This window comes from Pezoporus wallicus, unplaced genomic scaffold (assembly GCF_028554395.1).
Source record: "Pezoporus wallicus isolate ANWC-B61680 ecotype Strahan unplaced genomic scaffold, APGP_CSIRO_Pwel_v1 contig_8512, whole genome shotgun sequence".
Taxonomy (NCBI): domain Eukaryota; kingdom Metazoa; phylum Chordata; class Aves; order Psittaciformes; family Psittacidae; genus Pezoporus; species Pezoporus wallicus.
Window position 1 is genome coordinate 948,448 of NW_026635168.1, and position 19,899 is coordinate 968,346.

General features: G+C 34.4%; 1 protein-coding gene across 1 annotated transcript; it reads left to right on the plus strand.

Moving 5' to 3' along the window:
* The first annotated feature begins 21 nt into the window (after positions 1–21).
* RNF212 (ring finger protein 212) lies at positions 22–18,746 on the plus strand. Its single transcript, XM_057409954.1, has 12 exons — positions 22–305; positions 2,034–2,095; positions 6,112–6,186; positions 8,922–8,978; positions 10,934–10,992; positions 12,106–12,170; positions 12,263–12,332; positions 13,128–13,173; positions 14,353–14,416; positions 16,166–16,238; positions 16,999–17,195; positions 18,602–18,746. The coding sequence occupies exons 1-12, from the start codon at positions 194–196 to the stop codon at positions 18,616–18,618; spliced, it is 897 nt and encodes a 298-aa protein (XP_057265937.1). The 5' UTR covers positions 22–193; the 3' UTR covers positions 18,619–18,746.
* Positions 18,747–19,899: the final 1,153 nt, after the last annotated feature.

Below are 19,899 nucleotides of genomic sequence, written 5' to 3' on the forward strand. Positions count from 1 at the left end.
ATTTATGGGGGTGTGAGGGTCAAACCCTGCTGACAGCAGGCACCTGTGCAGTGGGAGGGGCACCGCCACCCCTCACTTCAGTGCCTGGAAGAGCCTCGGGAGGAGGAACATGGTGGCAGGAGGCCTGTAGGCCTCACCCCAGCACCTGCCTCAGCTGCCGGCTCCCTGCCGTGCCCTCCTGCCCCTGCACCCCATGTCTGTCGCTGTGTTCTGCAATGTCTGCTTCTGTGAGCCCCGCAAGCCCACCCCACAGTTCAGCCTCACGAGCTGTGGGCATGTTATCTGTGAGATCTGCCTCCAGAAAGGTAATGGCTACTGCAGGCAGGGCGGCTTGGCCCTCTGCTTCAGCTGCTGGTGTGTACATGTTTACTTTGACCATTAGCATTCCTGAATCACTGTGGAAAACAGACAGGCCTGAGCATTTCTCTTTGTCAATTGAATGTTACTGATAAACATTTGCAGTTCTTGTCACTGATTTTCTTTCAAAGGTAAAAACCAGCTGTGTCTGCCTCCAGAGGGATTTGACTGGAGCGATGAAGCTTTTAGACACAGAAAACTGGAGGCTTTAATAAAAGTTGAGTCTGGGTGCTAATGATGCATGATTGTACTGTAAAAAAAAACAAAATATGGCATTCTGTTCAGTCTCATTTTGGAAAGAAAATGATTTTTCATTACTGAAAGAGCAATTTGCAAAACAGGATTTGTTTAGGGCAGGTTTTGTTAAGAGTCTCAAGTCATTGTGTATCTCAGCATTGTCACTGACACAGTTTCAGTGTTTCAGTGACACAAACAGAACATTTTCAGCAGTGTTAAGAGGATTGGAAATGATGTTTTGAAACTCTTGTGTGCTGTACGCAATTCCTGGGCCATATTCTGGGACTCCTGTGATGTGCTTAGATGAAGAGCTATGGAAAAGATAGCAGAATAAAGGAGTTGCTTTTCAAAACAAAAAAGTAGCAGACAAATAGCAATATTCTTCCCTTGTGGCCATGCTAAACACTCTGGGGTTTATTTTTAATAGCACACAGGATAAAATCACTCTGTATTTCAGAAAACTTTCAGACTGAAAATTTTCATAGGGTTACTGTTAAGGAGAGAAAATCATAGAATCATAGAATAGTTAGGGTTGGAAAGTACCTTAAGATCATCTAGTTCCAATCCCCCTGCCATGGGCATGGACACCTCATACTAAAATGCATATCATATCATAAAATATGCATATCATAAAATGCACTCTCTAAATGCAACTTTCAGGATCCTAGAACATGAACACCAGCTTTTCTTTCTGCTTTTTATATTGTTTAACAGGAAAAGATCCCTGAGATATATTTTCTTTTGCTCTGAATTCAATAATATTGATAATATCACATTTTAAATGTATTTACTCTTTAAAGATGCTTATAAACATTGATCCTTAGAATTCTTAGAAAAGAAGCAGCTGGTATAATTATCAATTATAATTATTGTAGTAATATGCATTTGCTAGGAATATCTCTTAATATGTTTGCAAATAATCAAAGAGGCATTTTAAAAAATTATAAAGTTTTAAAAAGTTATTTGATGATTTTTTTGCTGGAAAATTTCACCATATAAAATTATTAATTCTTAGAAATTAAGTTTTCATGTAGTTTGTTGAGAGAGCCAGACTGGGTCCCAGTCTAAAGCCACATATCTGGTTGCATTATTAGTGCATTTAAGCATGCATTTAATTAGGAGACAAGTAGTCCTTTTTAAATCAACAAAACTGAAAGTCACCTGCATTCACTGATACTAATTATATTCATAAAAGCATTTACATGACTGCTTCTTTGCAAGAGTAAGACCTGATGACATTCACGCATACTGTTCGCATGCAACAGTGTGTAGTGGTTATGGAGGTAAATTCTTTATTCAGGCTTATTTTGTATTTTTTGTATAACTTCCAGATTCCTTCCACAGTCTCCAAAGAAAAGTTTAGGCATCACATTCTATTAAAAATGTATTCAATATCAATTCAGTTTGATGTATATTTTAAATTTGTCTTTACCTTGCAGGCAAAAAAGATGAATGTTTGATCTGTAGAACTCCTTGTCGTACATTAGTCCTTTCAAAACAGGTAAATGAAGCTTTAGTATTCTGTTACATTAATGTGTAGTTTGCTTAACAGCTAAATTATTTGCATTACAAAATACTTCCCTTTTTTTTGCCCACTGTGACACAAATGTTTACTGATAATAGATTGGTAGAGTTAAGATACTTATGCACTATAAAGCTTTTAGTTTTATGGATTTCTTCAAATAAAAGCCTACAGAGACTTTTCATGTTTTCAGATTTTGCTGCATAGTAAATCACTCCAACCTTTTCCAGAAATATGACTAGCTACAGTGTAACAATGGTGACTACTTTAAAAATTAGGAAAAATATTTATTGACCTTGGCATTTGTGCATCAGAGGAAGTGGACTGTAATGAATTATTTCTAGTAATAGACTGAATTGAAAATCTGTATGGTAGTGCTTCAATGTTCTCAAGTGTATTGGGATTTTTTTCTTGTTTTCTCTTAAGCTTAACTTTTTTCCTCATGGCCATGTGATTAAGAGAGGATCTGAAATATTGTTGGGAATTCTTGTTATTCACTAGAGAATGAATATCTTTTAATTCCTTTTCGTGAGTATCATCAGAAAGATTGAATTTTCCTATTTCTCTCAGGAACTATCTTCTCTTTGCCAATTTCATAAATGGATTGGGAAAAAAAAAAATCTATTTTCCTAGACTAATGCCTACCTAAGAGACAAGCTTGCCTTACAGTGATAGAAGAAAAATACCAAGAGTATTCAATATAGCTAGCACCTAATGTTCTACAAGGCAGTCGTATACAAAATTGAGGAAACTTTGGGCATGATTTCTCTAGATATGCTTAAAACTGAGCTGTTGTATATCTAAACATTGAAATCTTTAACTCCACATACTATAATTTAACTATACAAAGTGTATATACAAAGTAAAAAGCTGTACACTGTATTTCATTGTTATAGACACAGAATCTTGCAGAACTGAAACAGGATGAAGACAGTGCTAACAAACATAAAAAATTACAGCAAACCAGCAGAATGCAAACATAATACAAAGGAACAATGCACATTAATCAAATTAAAAAAAAGAAGCCCCTCATAAAACTCCTAAAGGAGGTATTTTATTAAGCTTTCAAAATCAGCCTAATTTGGCTGCAAGTTTTGTTATTAATTTCAGTCACAGAATAATTTAGGTTGTCAGGGACGTTGTCCAACACCTTGCTCAAAACAAAGCTAATTTTCAAGTTAGATCAGGCTTAAGTTGCAGCATTTTAACAGACCTTGATAATTTACTTCAAAATTACTGAAGAAATTAAAAAATGTAATGATTGGGAAACTCACAAAAATATTAGATGTTTCATTAGAACCTGCTACTGCTCTGGAGGACTGGAAGGAAGCAAATTACCATATTCTTTAAAAAAGACATTAATGATGATTGCTTAGCCTTGATTAAGAACAGATAAAATGATTGGAATGATAATTAAAGGTGCATATAAAAAAGTCATGACTCTATAATTCGTCAGCCCAAGTGGAAATATACCTGGTAAGCTTTATGAGCTTGATGCAATGGAAGAATTCCTAATGAGTAGGAGGTCCTATAAATGTATTAAAACTCCTCATTAAATTGTATATTGGGCCAATCAACATCTACACATTAAATATTCTCATCTTTATCGTAATGCATGCTTGTCACCTTTACATCTTCCTTCTATGTCTCATGATCCACACTTGCTTTTTCCCAGAGGATGGTTAAGTGTTGTGATAAATCAGAATCTCACTGTTCATTACTTCAGAATATCATATTAACATCTGCTACTCCTCTGTGCAACAGATAAAATATAAATAACGTTCAACAAACCTTTATCTTAAAGATCTTTTTTTACATCAGCAATGAAGCTCCTCAGCTTTTATAATTTTTTTAAGACAGGAAAGGTACTTAAACTAAGGTCATCGCTTTGTTAGGACCCTAAATAGGTTTCTAGAGTTTGCCTCCCCATGAAGGTATTTTAAAGGTGCCAAATGTATTTTTATGAATATGATGAACTTGTATTGTCTTGTTGGTATTTTCTTCACTGAAATACTGTAGATAAGTTAGACTCTACTGTGGGTCTATCTGCTTTTCTCTTTCTCTGTCTGCCAATACACCCTGTGGAAATTTTTGAATGTTTTGGCTAATGTCAACCAAATTCAAAAGGGCAGAGGAAGTCTCAAATGCAATTAATTTCCTCCTGTGAGTTCTATAAAAATTAGTAGCTGGGGAAAGCAAGGAAAAACAGTTTAATTCCCCCAGTGAGAGCAATGCAAGTACAGCTCATCAATAACCAGAACTGCATTTGACAGCCACATGCACAGTTCTACATTAACCAAAGTGCATGCCATCTTTACTGAGATGAATTGTTATACAGGACATCAAGGTGGCTGATGTCAGAATATAAAGAACAAATGATATAAATCTGTTGCCAATGCAGCTTATTAATGTAGTTCCTCACACAATTATTTTTCATACATATGAGAAACAGTTTCTTCTTATCATTATAAACATGTAAGTATAAAATTTAGGCACTCATTAAAAATCGGTGTGGGAAATGCAGCTGTTATTTAGTCTTTCATGCTTGACTTTTTTCTATACTATTTTTGGAGTAGGTAAAAATACTGTCTCTCTATATGTTTGTGTATTTCCAAGTGGAGCAAAGCCTAATTCTTTTTTATTTCAATGGGATATTTTTAATTTGATTGCACTGCTCTTTCTATTTTCTTAGTACCACAGGAAACTGTTGCTTCATTCACAGGCGGCCCACTTCTTATTTCTTTCAAAAATTGACCTTTCTTTAAATTTTTTCAGTTTTCAAAAGTTTTGGAGATTCTTTAGTACTTCTGGGATTAATTTACATTTTGCCTGCAAAGATTTCAGGTTTTTATTACCGGATTTTGAAAGGTAGTTTCTTACATGAAGGATGTCTTTTTTTTCTGGGAAAATCTTCTTTTATCATCTAAGTATGCTGGGACTTTTTCTTTTTTGCTTTTTATTCAAATAGATTAGTTGTAAACCTACCTTCTATCATACAGTCACAATATGTCAAAAAGGACCTTTAGATGTAGGGATTTTTTTGTTGTTGTTTTTTTTTTTGCTAGATTCCTTGTTTTTAAAAGCTGTTCACTGTTACTGTAGAAGATAATTGAAATGGGAGCACTGTTAGTTCTTACTAATGTACTATTTTAATTTAGTACTATAGTGTAAACATTTTGAGATTGTATTTTGTTTATTTTTCTTATGAGTAAATTAAGAATACATGTATTCTGGACTAAAGTAACACTTCACTAGGTTACCTATGTTGGTTTGTAGATTTGGATAGCTGTCCAAATGTCACTATTATTCTGAAATTTACTTAATATTTTGTAGCATTTATTTCTCACCATGAATAATGAATATATCGCTATTACAAAGATAGCTTATGTACAGAGCACTTACTCTGCATTTTCTAAAAACACAAATGGCCATTTGTGAGGCCCCATCATGAACTCTGATTGAAAGGCTCAGTCATAAAATACTTGGAAAATTCATCTGTCGTTTTAGGGCTTTTCTCTTATATTAGGATGGACAGGCAGGAGAGAGAAAGAGCCTCCAGTCAGTATGGGAACTATTCTGAACAAGGACTTTGAAACAAAACTGATTGTAAAGTACATCCATGTGGCTGGGGATGGTGAGAGCCAAAAAGCCCAGAAAGGGACTCGCAGAAACCTGTCTGTCTGAAGGCAATGTGTCTTCCAGGGGACCACAACATCTGGCCTGAATGTCCTCTGGAAATTGTTATTGTCATAGTTACAATAAATACATATGTGTGTAATATATTCAAACAAAGGCAGAAAACCTTCCAGATGGTTAGTAAGAGCATTAAATAAAACTTGGCTTTTTTTTCAGTTTCTGTATCAGCTTAGTCTTGATCTGTCTTTTTTTTTTATTTATATACATCTATCAATTTAAGGAACACTTCTCAAAATGATTTATTTAATATAACTTGCAAATATAGGTGCTAACCTTAATATACTTTCTTTTCTTGATAGACAAGTCCTGATATTCAATCACTGTTCATGGGAATAGATACGTTATGCAAGAAATACTCAAAAGAAATAACACAGGTGAATATACCTTAAAACTTTTTAACTCTATAAAATAATGAGCAACCTCTAATGATTTTTATATCAATGGGAAAAAGATACAAGTGAATGCTTGAAAGTGAATGTATGTCCATTATTATCTTTATTTTCTTAATTCCACAGCTTCAAAGCTCTTAAGAAATCATAAATTATTCATCATGGTTACTGCTTATGTTTTCAAGCTCTCTCTGAGGACCACTAGTCTGGTTATTTTAATGGTGTAAAATCACTTTCAATGCCATGCAATGACAAATTAGATCTGCCAGAACCTTAAACATGCCTGGATAGTGTGTCCTAATTGTAGCAATAAAAAGTTACACAGAAAATACCTGAGCTAGCTAAAGTCCTGAGCTGAATGCTCCCTCTCTCATCAAACCAGGTCTGCTTTTTCAAACAGAAGCAATAAATGATTCCAAGGTAACTTTCCTTCCTTCTTTTCGTGAACTCCAGGCAAGATCCCTTCCTTCAAGCTGAGTATCCAATGCAGAACTTTAGTAGCTGTCTGGGTTAAACGAATACATATAAACTCCCATTGACTACTTGTTTTCTTCATCTCTTCATCTTGGCTTTTGGGCTTGCCCTTGTCCCTCATTACTGAGCATTTCAGTGTCAGTTTCAAGTACTCCAGGTTGAATTGCAGGACATTCCCCGTGAACTCCCCTGCAACCTTCATTGTGTATTCTTATCTCCCTTGGGCTGGTACTTGTTTGATCTTGTGGCGAGCTTCCTGATCCAGCAGAAAAGTAACCCAGGGAACGTCACCTGCTTTCTTTGGTGGTGATTATGGGTTCACGTTTGCTCTGCTCCGTGCTTCAGAAACTTCTCCAAAGCTGAGCATGGTTCCTTTCCTCAGCACTCCTCCTCCTAAGATGCATAGGTGAATAAGGAAAAGAGGAAGCCTTTCTCTGTCCTTCCATATACACTTTTTAACAGCATATATGATGATCAGCAGTTATTCTGAACAAATCCAGACAGCTATACCACCAATCCGTCACAGGTGAATGCAAACTTCTGTAATGTGTCAAAGACAGAAAAAGAGGACACAATCACAAAAGACTAAGGTGGGTTTTCTGTAGCCTGAGATAACGTGTGGGAAACATACTGAAGCATAATTAAGGCCTTAAGGTATGTTTAGAACTTCTACCAGCATAAAAAAGACATGAGAGCAGTTTATAGTCTGTGAGGGCAAAGGTTTATCTAATCTAATATCTAATTTCATATGTAGTCAGAGCAGCAGGTGCTTAGGAAAGCATGTGAGAGCAAGACTGGCGTGTATGTCTTCAGAACAGCCTCCTAGATTTCAGTGGTTTGTGGCACAGGGATTTCTCAAGGTGGGCTTAGTGCCTTTGCATTCAAAAGCTTTTGGTGAATAATTTTCCTCATTTTATTGTCAGGTTGTTTATCTGAATATTTAGCATCTATCACATACTGTCGAATGGAAGTCCACAGTTTATACACTGTGTGGTGAAGATTTCTTTTTTTCAGGTTTTAACCTGCTACATGGTAGTTTAATTTGATACTCTGAAATCCCATTTTAGAAGAAAAAGTAGCTGTTTCCCTGCACTTCATCTGTGCTAGTCATTGGTTTTGATCTGCTAATGCAGCCCTTCTTTGACTTTTTACAGCCATGAAGACTTTTATTCTATGTGGTCATTCTTTTAATGCAGATCTTACATACCTTTGGCTAATCTGAACTGTTTCTAGACCTACTATATCCTTCCTGGTGTTAAGAAGACTCAGGACAGAATAACAAACATTTTTCTTATTTAAGGGGAATAATGATGCTCCCTATTCTATTCCTTTTGTAACCACTTCTAATTTGCTTTTTTGATAGATACTGAGCACCAAATTGAAGTTTTCACAGATTTCTCCTTTGTAGACCCAAGACTTCATTTCTGAGTGGTGGGAGGCAGCTCAGGGCTATTACTTTTTGAGTAGCCATTTCTTCCATCAGTTCTTCTGAAGAAATTTCTGGTCCTTTGTTGAGTATCCAGTTGGAACCTCTCGGGCTTTTCTGCAGTGAAATAAAAATAATTAGATACCATTTCAATTAGGTACTCCACTATGGGTTTATCTTCTCAGAGTGTGTCTTCTTTGTTGTCTCTATCCTACACATTTTCTGTCAGATTTCTTACGTGTGAGAAGATTTACTAGTAAGTTACTACCTATTGTAATTTATTCCTCAAGCTCTTGTCTTGCCTACCTTGTATTTTTTCACTTTTAATCTGTTGTGCTTTATGATCCTCATTTGGACCCAAGAAGTGCTTACACACCACCAGACAGTGTGCCTAACAATTATTTTTTAATTAACAAGGTACTTTTACAAGGCAAGTTATAATTGTCAGTAAGACACATTACTTTTTATGTTGCCATTAATTTTATGTGTTTGCTTAACACTAATGAATAAGAAACACCACAGCTTAACTGGCTTTCCAATGTCTTTACCTTGTTATTGAACATAGTGCTAAAATATTAAAGTCAGTGAAATAAATCTACCAACTCTGGGGTAGGTCATACTAGTTTAAATAAACTTTATGAGACTTTTGTGGTGATAACAACTTAGAATGTTTTGTTGGAGAGGATTTAAATATATGTTAAATACTTATTCAAATATAGAAATCTGTGAATACCGTGAAATAGTTCTTCTCCATAACTTTTTTGCTGAGTCTGCATGAATGTCATTAGGTGAAGCTTGATATAACTGTATTTATATTTAGATTTCAGAGTTTCAAGAGAAACATCGTAAACATTTATTAGCATACCACAGACAAAAGGTAACTGTTAACTGCTATTTTTTTTTGTTTGTTTGTTTCTTTCTTGTGTTTGCCTTGTTGTTATGGTTTATTTTTAGAAAATAAATTCAACTTTTATTGGAATGCTTAGAATAATTTATGATTTGTAAGTGTTTTAAAACTGCGTTGTGTCAGGGTCAGAAGAGGCTGGTTGTCTTAAACACCCTATGTGAGCTATGGCTTGTACCAGTGAGGTTGTTTTGGTGGAGAAATATTTTGACAGTGGAGCTGAGGTGAACGAGGTAAAGAAGAGTTCCCCTGTGCAATGATATACCTGCCTGTGGGTTTCAGCTAGCAATGCTACCCCTTTCAGGGCTACTGGGAGGGAATCTGAAGGAGCTGGGGAAGGCTAGATCACAGCTGGCAGAGTCACACAGGATGAGAGAGTGGGAGTAGATGCTCACACTCAGGGCTATAATCTCCTTCTGAGTCTTCCTGCCACTGTTTTTGAGATGAAGGTGGGAAGAGGATGGAACAAGAATGATTTACAATATAAATAGTTTGGTGAATGGCAATGACCCCTGGAGAGCTGAAGATGCACAAATCTACCCTTTTGACACAGGTGCTTCATCCTGTCAGTCTCCACTCTGCAGGTCTTTGCCTTTGAGAGAGATGGAGTACTGTGTAAAGAAATTCACAACTGGGTTCTCATGCTAGGCTAACTTCTTTCTGGTCCCCTTTTTTATTTCTAGTATGCCATTGTTGTCACTGTCAACCATCAGCTCTCATGACCTTGATAAAAACTTCCTTGTTGCTGTTTCTGTGAGTTGTACAGATACTGGGGTGCAGAGGATGGTGTGTGATGTGGGTGTTGATGCCCATACTCCTGGCAAGTCTAGGCTGTAGGTTATGATAGGACTCAAAGATACTGGTAACCAAGTAGTTATTCACCTTCTTTAAAGCATTTTGGCCTTAAAATGATCCAGTAACAGGGTAACAGGGTAAAGTACATTCTTCTTGACATCCATACTGGACACTTTCTTAATCAAACCTAGCTTTCATTAGGAAACAGAAGAAAGAATACCAAAGATCAGATCTTACATAAATTAGATTTTGTCTTTAATCTGTTCTGCAGAGTTTCACATCTACAAAAAGAAATGCGTAATATCTCCCACCAAAAATATTATTTTATAAAGGTATAGCAGGTGATGTTATTAAAGAATTCTAATAATACTGAAAGGAGAAGCCTGAAAAGTTAACAAGAAAATTCATAATTTGTCTTCAAATCAAAATATGAGACGTGTGAAGCAATGAAGGAGTAAGGTCACACAGTGGCAATTAATGATAAAATACGGATGCAGTATTGAGGCTATTGAGTAAAGTTTTACATCCTTCATAAAACATAATCTATGATCATGTAATGAAAGACTGTAAAAAATACACATACTAGGGAGATGACCTAATGTTCTTGACCTTAATATTCTTCAATTTTGTAAGCTCATAACAGTCTTTAATAGAGATATTTTTGGTTGTGTCTGTAACGTAATAGGAAATACTCTTCTCCTAAGCTTATTTCAAAGAGATATTGAAAAGAACTGAATAAGTTTTGAGTATGAAATGAGAATTACAGGAACATGGTATTTAGTACTTTGTACAGTTATTGGTATCTTTTATATCGGGTATGAAAAAGAAAAAAAAAAAGCAAACTATTTTTAAGCACTTTTCCTAGTATTTATTTACCCAATATTACCAGCACATTTAACAAAAGGTAATCAAACTAAGTCAGTAACTGCCCCAAAGAAACGTATATTTTTCACACTGTTTAATGGAACTTTATAACAGCTGTAGTCTTGCCCTCAATAAATCTGCAATAGCAATGGAGTCTAAGATTAAAACCAATAGAAAACAGCCTTTCAACACTTTCGAATACTAATTGTATAAAAATGAAGTTTGTATCACATAAACAGATTTTGTTTAAATCTATGATTATCTCACAGACAGTAAAGTTGGAAGAATCTCTCCAGAAAGTAACACAACAAATTCAGCAGCTACAACGGTAAGGGGTTTAATGCAGCAAAAGTAAATGAAGAACAGTCTTTGTCATCAGAAATCAGGAAGTTTAATTGATAAAGCCATGTAAAAGTTAAGCTTGCTTTGACTTTCTCATATATTCTGTTGTATAAATAGAAGGTGCATATTTTGACAGAAATAAATGGATACTAATTTCTGTCATCACCTCCATTTCCTTCTCAGTAATCCATCCTGTCAGGAAAGAATCCCTTTATTTTAAAACTTAGGAGTTACTCTAAAGGTGAAATTTTAGCAAGAGACAGCCAAGAGGTAGTACATCCTTATCCCGCTCTTCACTGACTGATACAACCTAATCTTTTTATCATATTTATTTCCAACTTACAGATCTTGTTGATCCCTAAATACACTCTATGCTATTGCTTTTCATTTAATTACATCTTATTTCAATTATTGTTGGGAAAAGTCACTTTTTTAAACACATTCTGAGTTCTCAATATTGATGTAACTTTCTATCTTCAGAACTTTCATGTTCAGATTTCACAGCTTGCAGGCTGTTCCTGACCCATCATGGAGTATTTCAAACAGGATCAGCTGCAAAACTAAACTGAAGGGGTTTTTGCACTCTCATTTCTGCACTCTCTTAACCCCTTTTTGTCGTTGTTTCCCTTTTAACATTATTTATGTTATACTTACCTGAATATACCGCTCTTACCAGTTTTACATAGCTGTTAGTAAGTAGCATAAGTATGCCAACATTTCTTTTGATAACTGTATTTTTTAAAGTTTGGGAAACATATATATTGAAAAGAAGATTTTTGGCTCAACTGCAGTTAATAGCTGTATTTTAACATCTATTATTCCATAAAGTATTTTGCCATAATTTTATCCTAAATTGATCTCATTGGGCAGGCAATGACTGATACAGACATTAAAATATGAAGAAGTTAATAGCTTTATTATGTTTTTTACATTATATATAATACATTATTATTTTGTTTCATGGCAAATGTTATAGTGTTAAAACCAGCTATTGATGGATAAAATGCATTGATTTTATACCTTATTGACCAGCTGGACAAGTGAACTAACCAAACTAGCTCTTAATTCATATCTGTTGTTTCTTCTTTCTCCCCCTTAGTATGAAAACTCCTGAGCAACCTGCACAGCTACCATTTTCCAGTACAAGTAGAAATCCATTTTCCAGTAAGAAGTGTTGGCTTAAGATACTAAATATGGAATACATATCACTGGATATATCTATGTTCTAATTTAAAATGTATCATCAATGACTTTAGATCCTTCAAGAAAACAGAATGGATATCCTTCATGTTCTCTTCATTCTAGTCATGCCTCCACCTCTGACATGTAGGTATAAATTGTTGACTTTCAGTATAAAGAGTAACAGTGACTATATACTGATACTTTATACACAAAGCCATTTTTAAAGTGAGTTTAAAATGAGTATATTTTCTGATTTTGTGTTTTGCTTCTGCAAATTTGGTAAGTATGAAAGAACTGGGAAGGGTCTTACCTATCCAAGTTTACATAATAACTAATGGCATAGATAGCCTTTGTACTCACTGGAAAAATATCTAAGGCATGATGCACCTTAATCTAAAGACTTTTTGGATGGATAGGCTGATGAGTTAGTTAGGACCTCTTCCCACTGATTGTAGGGAAAACCTAAATGACTCGTACAGACATCTATATGTATATTGTAGTAGTCTAAGGTTATATGGAATGAACTCCAGTAAGGCTCATTAACTTTTCAAGAAATTGAACATACAGCTTGCTCAGGCTTAAAGATTTTTGTAACTGTGGCCGTGACTTTACTTTTAATAAAAGGAAAAATTACAGAATGCCCTTGTTGTGAAGACAAGTGACATATATATAAACATGCATACTTATTCTGACTTAAATACAAGAATAACAATGCTAATCATAAAAGGAATTTCTCTGTAAATGTCTAAACCAAAGCTCAGAGTCAATTAATAGATTTTTCTTAATACAAGTCCTAAATACTCTTTGCGTTATGCATTATATATTATGCTTTTCCATTAGCAGTCAAATTGAACATGAGAATGTCACATAATTTAAATCATTATAATGAATGTATTGGTTTTATTACAATGTCATACATTTTTTGACTTTTGCTGTAAGATTTGAGCCAATGGAGATTGATCCTATACCGTCACCAATGAGGAAAGTAAGTGTTTTTTTTTGTATATATGTTTATATATATATAATGCTTTTGATTTCTCTTACTGTTAATACTCTCCCCTTCCTTCAAAGCAATTCTTATGTACATGCTGATTTCAGCTATGCTCAATGCTTAATAGAAGTCAGATGCTCCCCCAAAAGGAACCAAAAAGAAATAAATCACAACATTGATTTCTAGAATTCTAGAATTCTAGAATCTAAAATTCTCCATATGCCATATATGGGCTTTTAAACCTCCTATGTTGAGATCACAATATGCTTATGTTATAAAAATATTGTCACTGTTTCAAAAGTAAATGTTGCTAATGTATGAAACTGAGAGTTGCAGTTAAATTTAAGTTCTAATATATTAAGGAATGGAGGTACATGTAAGATCTCCACCTTCACCAGACCTTGTGCAGATATCCGAAGTGCAGATTCAAGCTAATGTCTCAGGGTTTCCTTTATAACCTATGAATTGGTTATGTCCATTGATGAACCAATATGCATAGGTTATATCTATGGATTAGTATTTGCAATTAATCTCATTCTAAAGGAAACTTATTTGTCTCATCCCTGTTTCTCTTCCCTCGCCATAAAGGTAATTTCAGCGCATCAGTCTGTATGTAAATGATGTCATTGCAGATCTCTTGTTACAAGAGATGAATCACTTAGTGAACTTCACATCACACCAATTCTCAAAACATTCCTGAGATTTCATTTATGATGAATAGAAGTTCTTTTTTTTTAATGCACAAAACAAACAAGTCATTATCTTTCACCTTTCATAAACATTTTTGTTTGCTGCTTGCTTCTGTCTATGCTCCGTGACAAGAAGTGTATAGTATCTTCACATGTTTAGTAAAAATTAAGTGTAGAAGTCAGTGATCTGAAATCAGTGCTAGAAAATTATATTTGAGTGGCAAATTTCAAGCCTTGAATGACATTTTTAAGATGAAAATGAAGGAAGCAGCTTTTCACTTTGTTAGTATTCTGATGAGAATGTCTGAGAAGCAGTACCTTATTTCTAAGGTTTTGCATTTTTGTGCTGTGAACAAAACTCTCAGTGGCGAGCGCCAGAAATCTGCAGGTTTTAAACACCTCAAGAATGTAACACTATTTCTTAAAATACCTTAATAATTAGCAAACTTATAACACTGTAATTAATAACTTTCCGTTCCTTTAGCCTGAGACACCAACTGGTCCAACAAGATTATCATTAATCACTCCACCACAAGATGGACGTATGGGTGAGTAAACTGGATAACGTTTGTATTATGTTTGGAGGATTAATAATATAAACCCCATATATTTGCAATTTACTGAGCAAACTTGAATTGTGTCAAAGTATAAGGAACTTATTATGTAGACATCATTCCAGCAGATGGGAAATGGTTGAAAATGTGGAATGAAATAAGTCTTTCTAGTACTGACCTACTCTATTCTGTAAATAATAACTTGAAACCAAAATAATTTTTGCTGAGCAATATTGTCAAAAATTACAAAGAAAATAGTGTAATGATGGTTGAAGAGAACAGGCATACTTGCAATTTATGTCGTTGACCTTCTATTAAACTTCATAATTATATTTGTTTATAGTTACCAGAGATTAACATTGTCCATAATGTCATACTAGAATCACATGCAGAAAGTGGGCAAACTAAATGGAAATTACCAAAGTATTTCATACTAAAAGTGAGGTAATTAAGTTGAGGTAAAAAATTTCTTCAGAAAAGTGGTTTTTTTTTTCACCATCTTACTCTCATAGGGAATAAAACTTTTTCCCTGTACATCCTTTCATTCCTGGGCTGTTACAGAACTTGGATAACACTCTGATATAATTAAGACATGAATAACCTGTTGAAATTAGTGTAGTCTTCATGAGCACTGTTTCTTTGTGAGGAGTTTTGCAGGAATCCTAATGCTCTGCCTTCTATGTGTGTCCCCCATTCTTGGTATTCCAGTCAGCATGTTTCTGCAAAAGTCTGTTCTCAGGTAGTCTTTCACCTGGCTTCAGTAGTTAATAGAATCCATTTCCAGCCACATAAAGGAGCTTTTAACACTCGTGTTTTCACACAGTGCAAACATCCTGAAACAAAGACAAATGCAATTGCAATGCAATTTTAATGAAGGAGCAAAACCTGCTTTTTCAATGCTACGTCTGATTTATATATTCAGATCCTTCTGCATGCTTGTCTATGAATTTACAGATGAGATAGTAAGTGAGGTTATTGTATTTTTTTGTGTCTAAATATAAATAGATATTTAATTAGGTAGTAAAAGTATATGCAGAACAGTTGTGTGTTCAGCACATTTCAGAATCAACCCATAAATTTTTGCAGTGGATAAAGCTGAACAAAACAAAATATACTTGCAATAGGGCAAATAGAAACAATAGTTAATGGTGTTTCCTTCTCAGATATGGACAGGGTAAGAAATAATTGCTGAAGAACTGAAGGACCTCAGCAGAGCTATCTTGGTAATCTAATAATTGTTAATAAATGAGAGGAGGTTGAAGACAGTAACTTGTTTAACTAGAAAAAGATTTTCAGGAAAGACACAATGTAATGTCTTTTTGTGATGGCTAAGCTCTATGTAGGTATTAGCTATTTAGGCTGAAGACAATTTTTCGCCTCCATGCTCCACGTACTGTGGAGGACTTTTGATAGCTTTTACTTTTGCTGGATCTTCTTTCAGGAAGAGATACTACTGGAAGACAGCTCATGTTTCAGCAAATGCCTTGCTCTGTTAGATTGTAAAAATACATTTCTAATTTTTAGGGCTATCTTAATCCTTTCTTAAGTGACATGGTGACTTTATTTCATCAGGCAAGTCCTTATCTTTCATTGTCTATTGTAATTGTGCACCATTTTTAATTCTTGAATAAACTGATCACGAATTTGTCCCAAATGATGCAATTGAAATACTAATCTTTCTTTCCAAAGTTATGCCTTTAGTAATTCATGTTGGTCCTGTTTTCAAAAATTCAATTCTTACAGGTAGTGTATCCTACAGAAGTTCTCAGTCATCTGGAATAACGTCAAGTCAATATAGTGGAGCAGGATCTACAAGGTAATTAAACAGCCTTTTAAGATGTTACAGTCTCCTACGAGAGACAGAATTTCCTTGTCTATCCTGTATTAATCTATATATTTAAAGGTTATATTCTATAACTGTAGAAATGTTATAGTGCAGACTAGCCATCATATATAGAAACGTGCTATTGTTGGAAGGTTTTATTTTGAAATCGCTTTCTTCAAAAGTCTGAGTTCCTGTAGCTGTGAAGATCTACAGTTACAGTAATTTTATAAAAAGGGGTAGTAATTTTATAATAAGAAGGTGCAACAATGTGTCTGCTTTATAATTCTTCTAAAAATCAGAGATGACAGACCAGTATCTGCACAAAAGCTATTTTCTGAATAACCTGAACAACTTCATGCAGCGTGCAGCAGGTGTTTCAGGTTTTTCATCTAAATATGGAAAATAAAGTGTGAAAATTATTAGCATCAAGAGCAAACTTATAAAGGTTACAGAAAAAATAAACTTTTATTCCCTATAATCATTAAGTAAATTACATCCTCCTAGCACACATTTAAAATATACGTAACAAAATGTTTTATTCTATCTCTGATTATCACATAATTTGTTTTGTCTTTCTGCTTTTGAAAATATGTAAGCGTTCTAAAGTAAAAATCCAATAAAGAATATGTAGAATACAGTAATTTGTAACATTTATTTTAAAATATTAACAGTATAAATTTAAGGTGGTTTGAAATCTCTTGTACTTTGAAAGTAGCCTGAAATCATACCCATGAATTATTTGCATTAACAGGTCCACACCTATAAGGCTACCACATAGTGGATTTTCACTTACATCATCATCTGGATCACAAAGTAGTAGAATGGGGACATGGGGTATTTCAGATCTCAGAACCCCTCAGCTGTATTCAATCACATCACCTTCCCCACAGCCATCTGCAACAAGACATCCAATCACCATCTCTGGACTTCTGCAAAGACAAAATTTAGGTAAGTGAATTTTATAAAGTAGTAACATTTAACAGTTACTGAAAAATATTCAGCATTACATATGCTTATGACTTATCTGCTGAAGAAATAAATTAAGAAACACAAAAATGATATTTCATAATTGGAAGTGGGCTATTGGCCAAATATGAAAAATGTTTATGATCAGTATTTTTCCTTAGTCTTATGGGTAATGGAATATCTGCTGTGAAAACATATTCTTGCTTCACATCAGGATGATATTTTACTAGAGATTTAAAGCTGATAATGCCCATAATTGTTTCCTACAAAAAAATACCATTTCTAAATACTGCAAAGCATATAATAATTTGGCAAAAAATAGTCTTTCAACAAATCTCAAGTAAGGAGTAGATAAAATAAAAACATGAGTGGAGGAAGTGCAATGAACTCTGTGGGATTTATAATAAGACTGAGATGGTCAATATGAGTCCTTTAATAAAGCAGAATACTTGAGATGCCACATGGAAAAGGACAAAAAAATGTCTGTAATGAAAAGAATGAATGGGAGACAGTTCCTGTATGACTGAATGATGTGCTGAGAAAGCAGGTGACAGGTGGCATCTCAGTATGTCCAGAAGAGAAAAAATGAACATAGAAGGGAACTGCAGTATTCTAAGATTAAGAAGTGAACTATTAGTCACTTGGTTATTAGGAACTAAGGAATATTAATGGATATGAAAGAATGAATTAAGTCATTCAGGAAATGAAAGGATAGAGTATGGGCATAGGATGAGGGAGAGAACAGGAAGGTAAATGTGTTAAGGAATATTAAAAAAAGATGAGGATACTAAAAGGGTTGTGATCAGAAAAGGAGCCCAGAACAATGCATGGGACAGAATAAACGCTATTAAGGAAACAGATTAAAGAGTTTATGAAGAAAGAAGATAAGAATGCAGAAAATCAATATAAAAGAGGAAGCAGGATGGACCAAAGGAAAAAAGATGGGAGGACAATAAAGGCTATTTTTCCTGCGAAGCAAGAAAAGCAGAAAAAAGATCTCTAGATAGTTAAAACAAGCAGACCAAACAAAAAGGCAAGGAATAAGAAAATGATAGGAAGAAAAAAATGTTTTGAGCTATATGTTTGCAACTTAATCGCAGTTCCTATGCAGAACAGTGGTTTGGATATTCACCTGTGTAGCTGAAATTGGAATATGGCAAAAGTGCTTTTTTTATAGAAAGTGAAACATATTTCTTTTATAGAAACAAAAAGAGGCATGGTCAGATTCTTAAAAAGAGCTATGCAGTAGGTGTCATCAAAATGTATTTTTAATTTTTGATAGTTTAACTTTCTTCCTTGAAAAAGTTCCCAAAATAATTTACATGAATAAAGTTTTCCTTTAGTCTTATGAAGTTTTTTTTCCATTTGTACTCATATTCTTATTCTAGGATCAACTAATTTTTGAGGACATTCAACAGAAAGATGATAAGCAAACATCTGTGAATTGTTTTGGTCAAGAAGCATCTGGAGAAGCCCTAAACAGTCTCTGTGTATCAAAGTGGTTGCTATAAAATGTCAAATTGGCATAAACCAGCTGCCTATTCAGTATGCATAATATATTTAAAACATCACTGATCTTCCTGATTAACATCTACAGCAGTTTTAAACAGGAGTACAAAATCCTTTCACTGTTTTTTTTGTAGAAATTTTTGCTTAATATACGTTGTATAAATGATCAACCTTTATTAAATAAGTGTTAAGACAAAACAGTCAATGAGCATTTTTTGCTGTGAATGTATTGAGCCCTAGCAGAACTCTATTCTAAATGGTTGTGCCCGATTAGAGTATTAGAGGATAGGATTTTTAAGTTAAATTCCTTTCAAGCAAACTTCCATTTGAAACATTTAGTTTTACAATACCACAGATATCGACAAGGGAAGGACTGTGGTGTAACTTTTTAATACTCTCCTTTAGTACCATATGAGCTACAATAGCTTGAAAAATGAGGGTAGTAAAATATGATTGCCAGCTTCCACATTAATTGTGCCCCAGTGGTTGCCTGTTGGTTCAGGTCACAAAATGGTGTTCTTTCTAATTTCCATTTTATCATACTGCAGAATCATCATTGAAGTCTGTAATGTCATACCATAGGTTTATAATTGCTGAAAGTTGCATTCCACTATCACATGAAATATCTGGGGCTTATTAGCTTTGTTTCCCCCCCTCACCCTCATCAATTGCACAGTTGTGAAGGAAGACAAAATTTTAGATTGATAAAGCTCCAAAGTTGTGTCTATAAATGGGACTTGTCTAAAGTTTCCCTGGTAGGAATCGTATGGGAAGGATTCACATATGGTAGTTCTGCAGAAATAATAATAATAAGGAATGCACCCTGTCATTCAAAGATATGGATAAGTAGACCCAGAGAGATGGATGATTTCTGCTTTGCTGCTCCCCATGATGGTTTCCACACAAATTCAGTAACGATCTTCATGGCTCTGGTAATCTTTCCCAGTTAACCTTTTCTGTGGTAAATCCTTGCCACAGGCAGAATGTGTTTTGTGGTTGTAGATTAAGAGAGCCTGGAAGAGCATGTCAATAAACAAAAGAAGTATAACATAAAAATGGTAGTTATAGAATTTACATCTGTTTTTAGTTAATTAGTACTATCTAGTAGTATCTTCTATTTAACAGGTAATCTACTGATCTATTTGAGTCCACAGTCCAATCCTGAAGGGAAAACACC

Bases quoted from the DNA above. Each gene is read 5' to 3' on its own strand.
- RNF212 (XM_057409954.1), top strand. From the start codon at position 194: ATGTCTGTCGCTGTGTTCTGCAATGTCTGCTTCTGTGAGCCCCGCAAG. The intron at 2,096-6,111 runs GTAAATGAAGCT...TTTTCTTGATAG, and splicing joins CATTAGTCCTTTCAAAACAG to ACAAGTCCTGATATTCAATC. The intron at 12,333-13,127 runs GTAGGTATAAAT...TTTTGCTGTAAG, and splicing joins CATGCCTCCACCTCTGACAT to ATTTGAGCCAATGGAGATTG.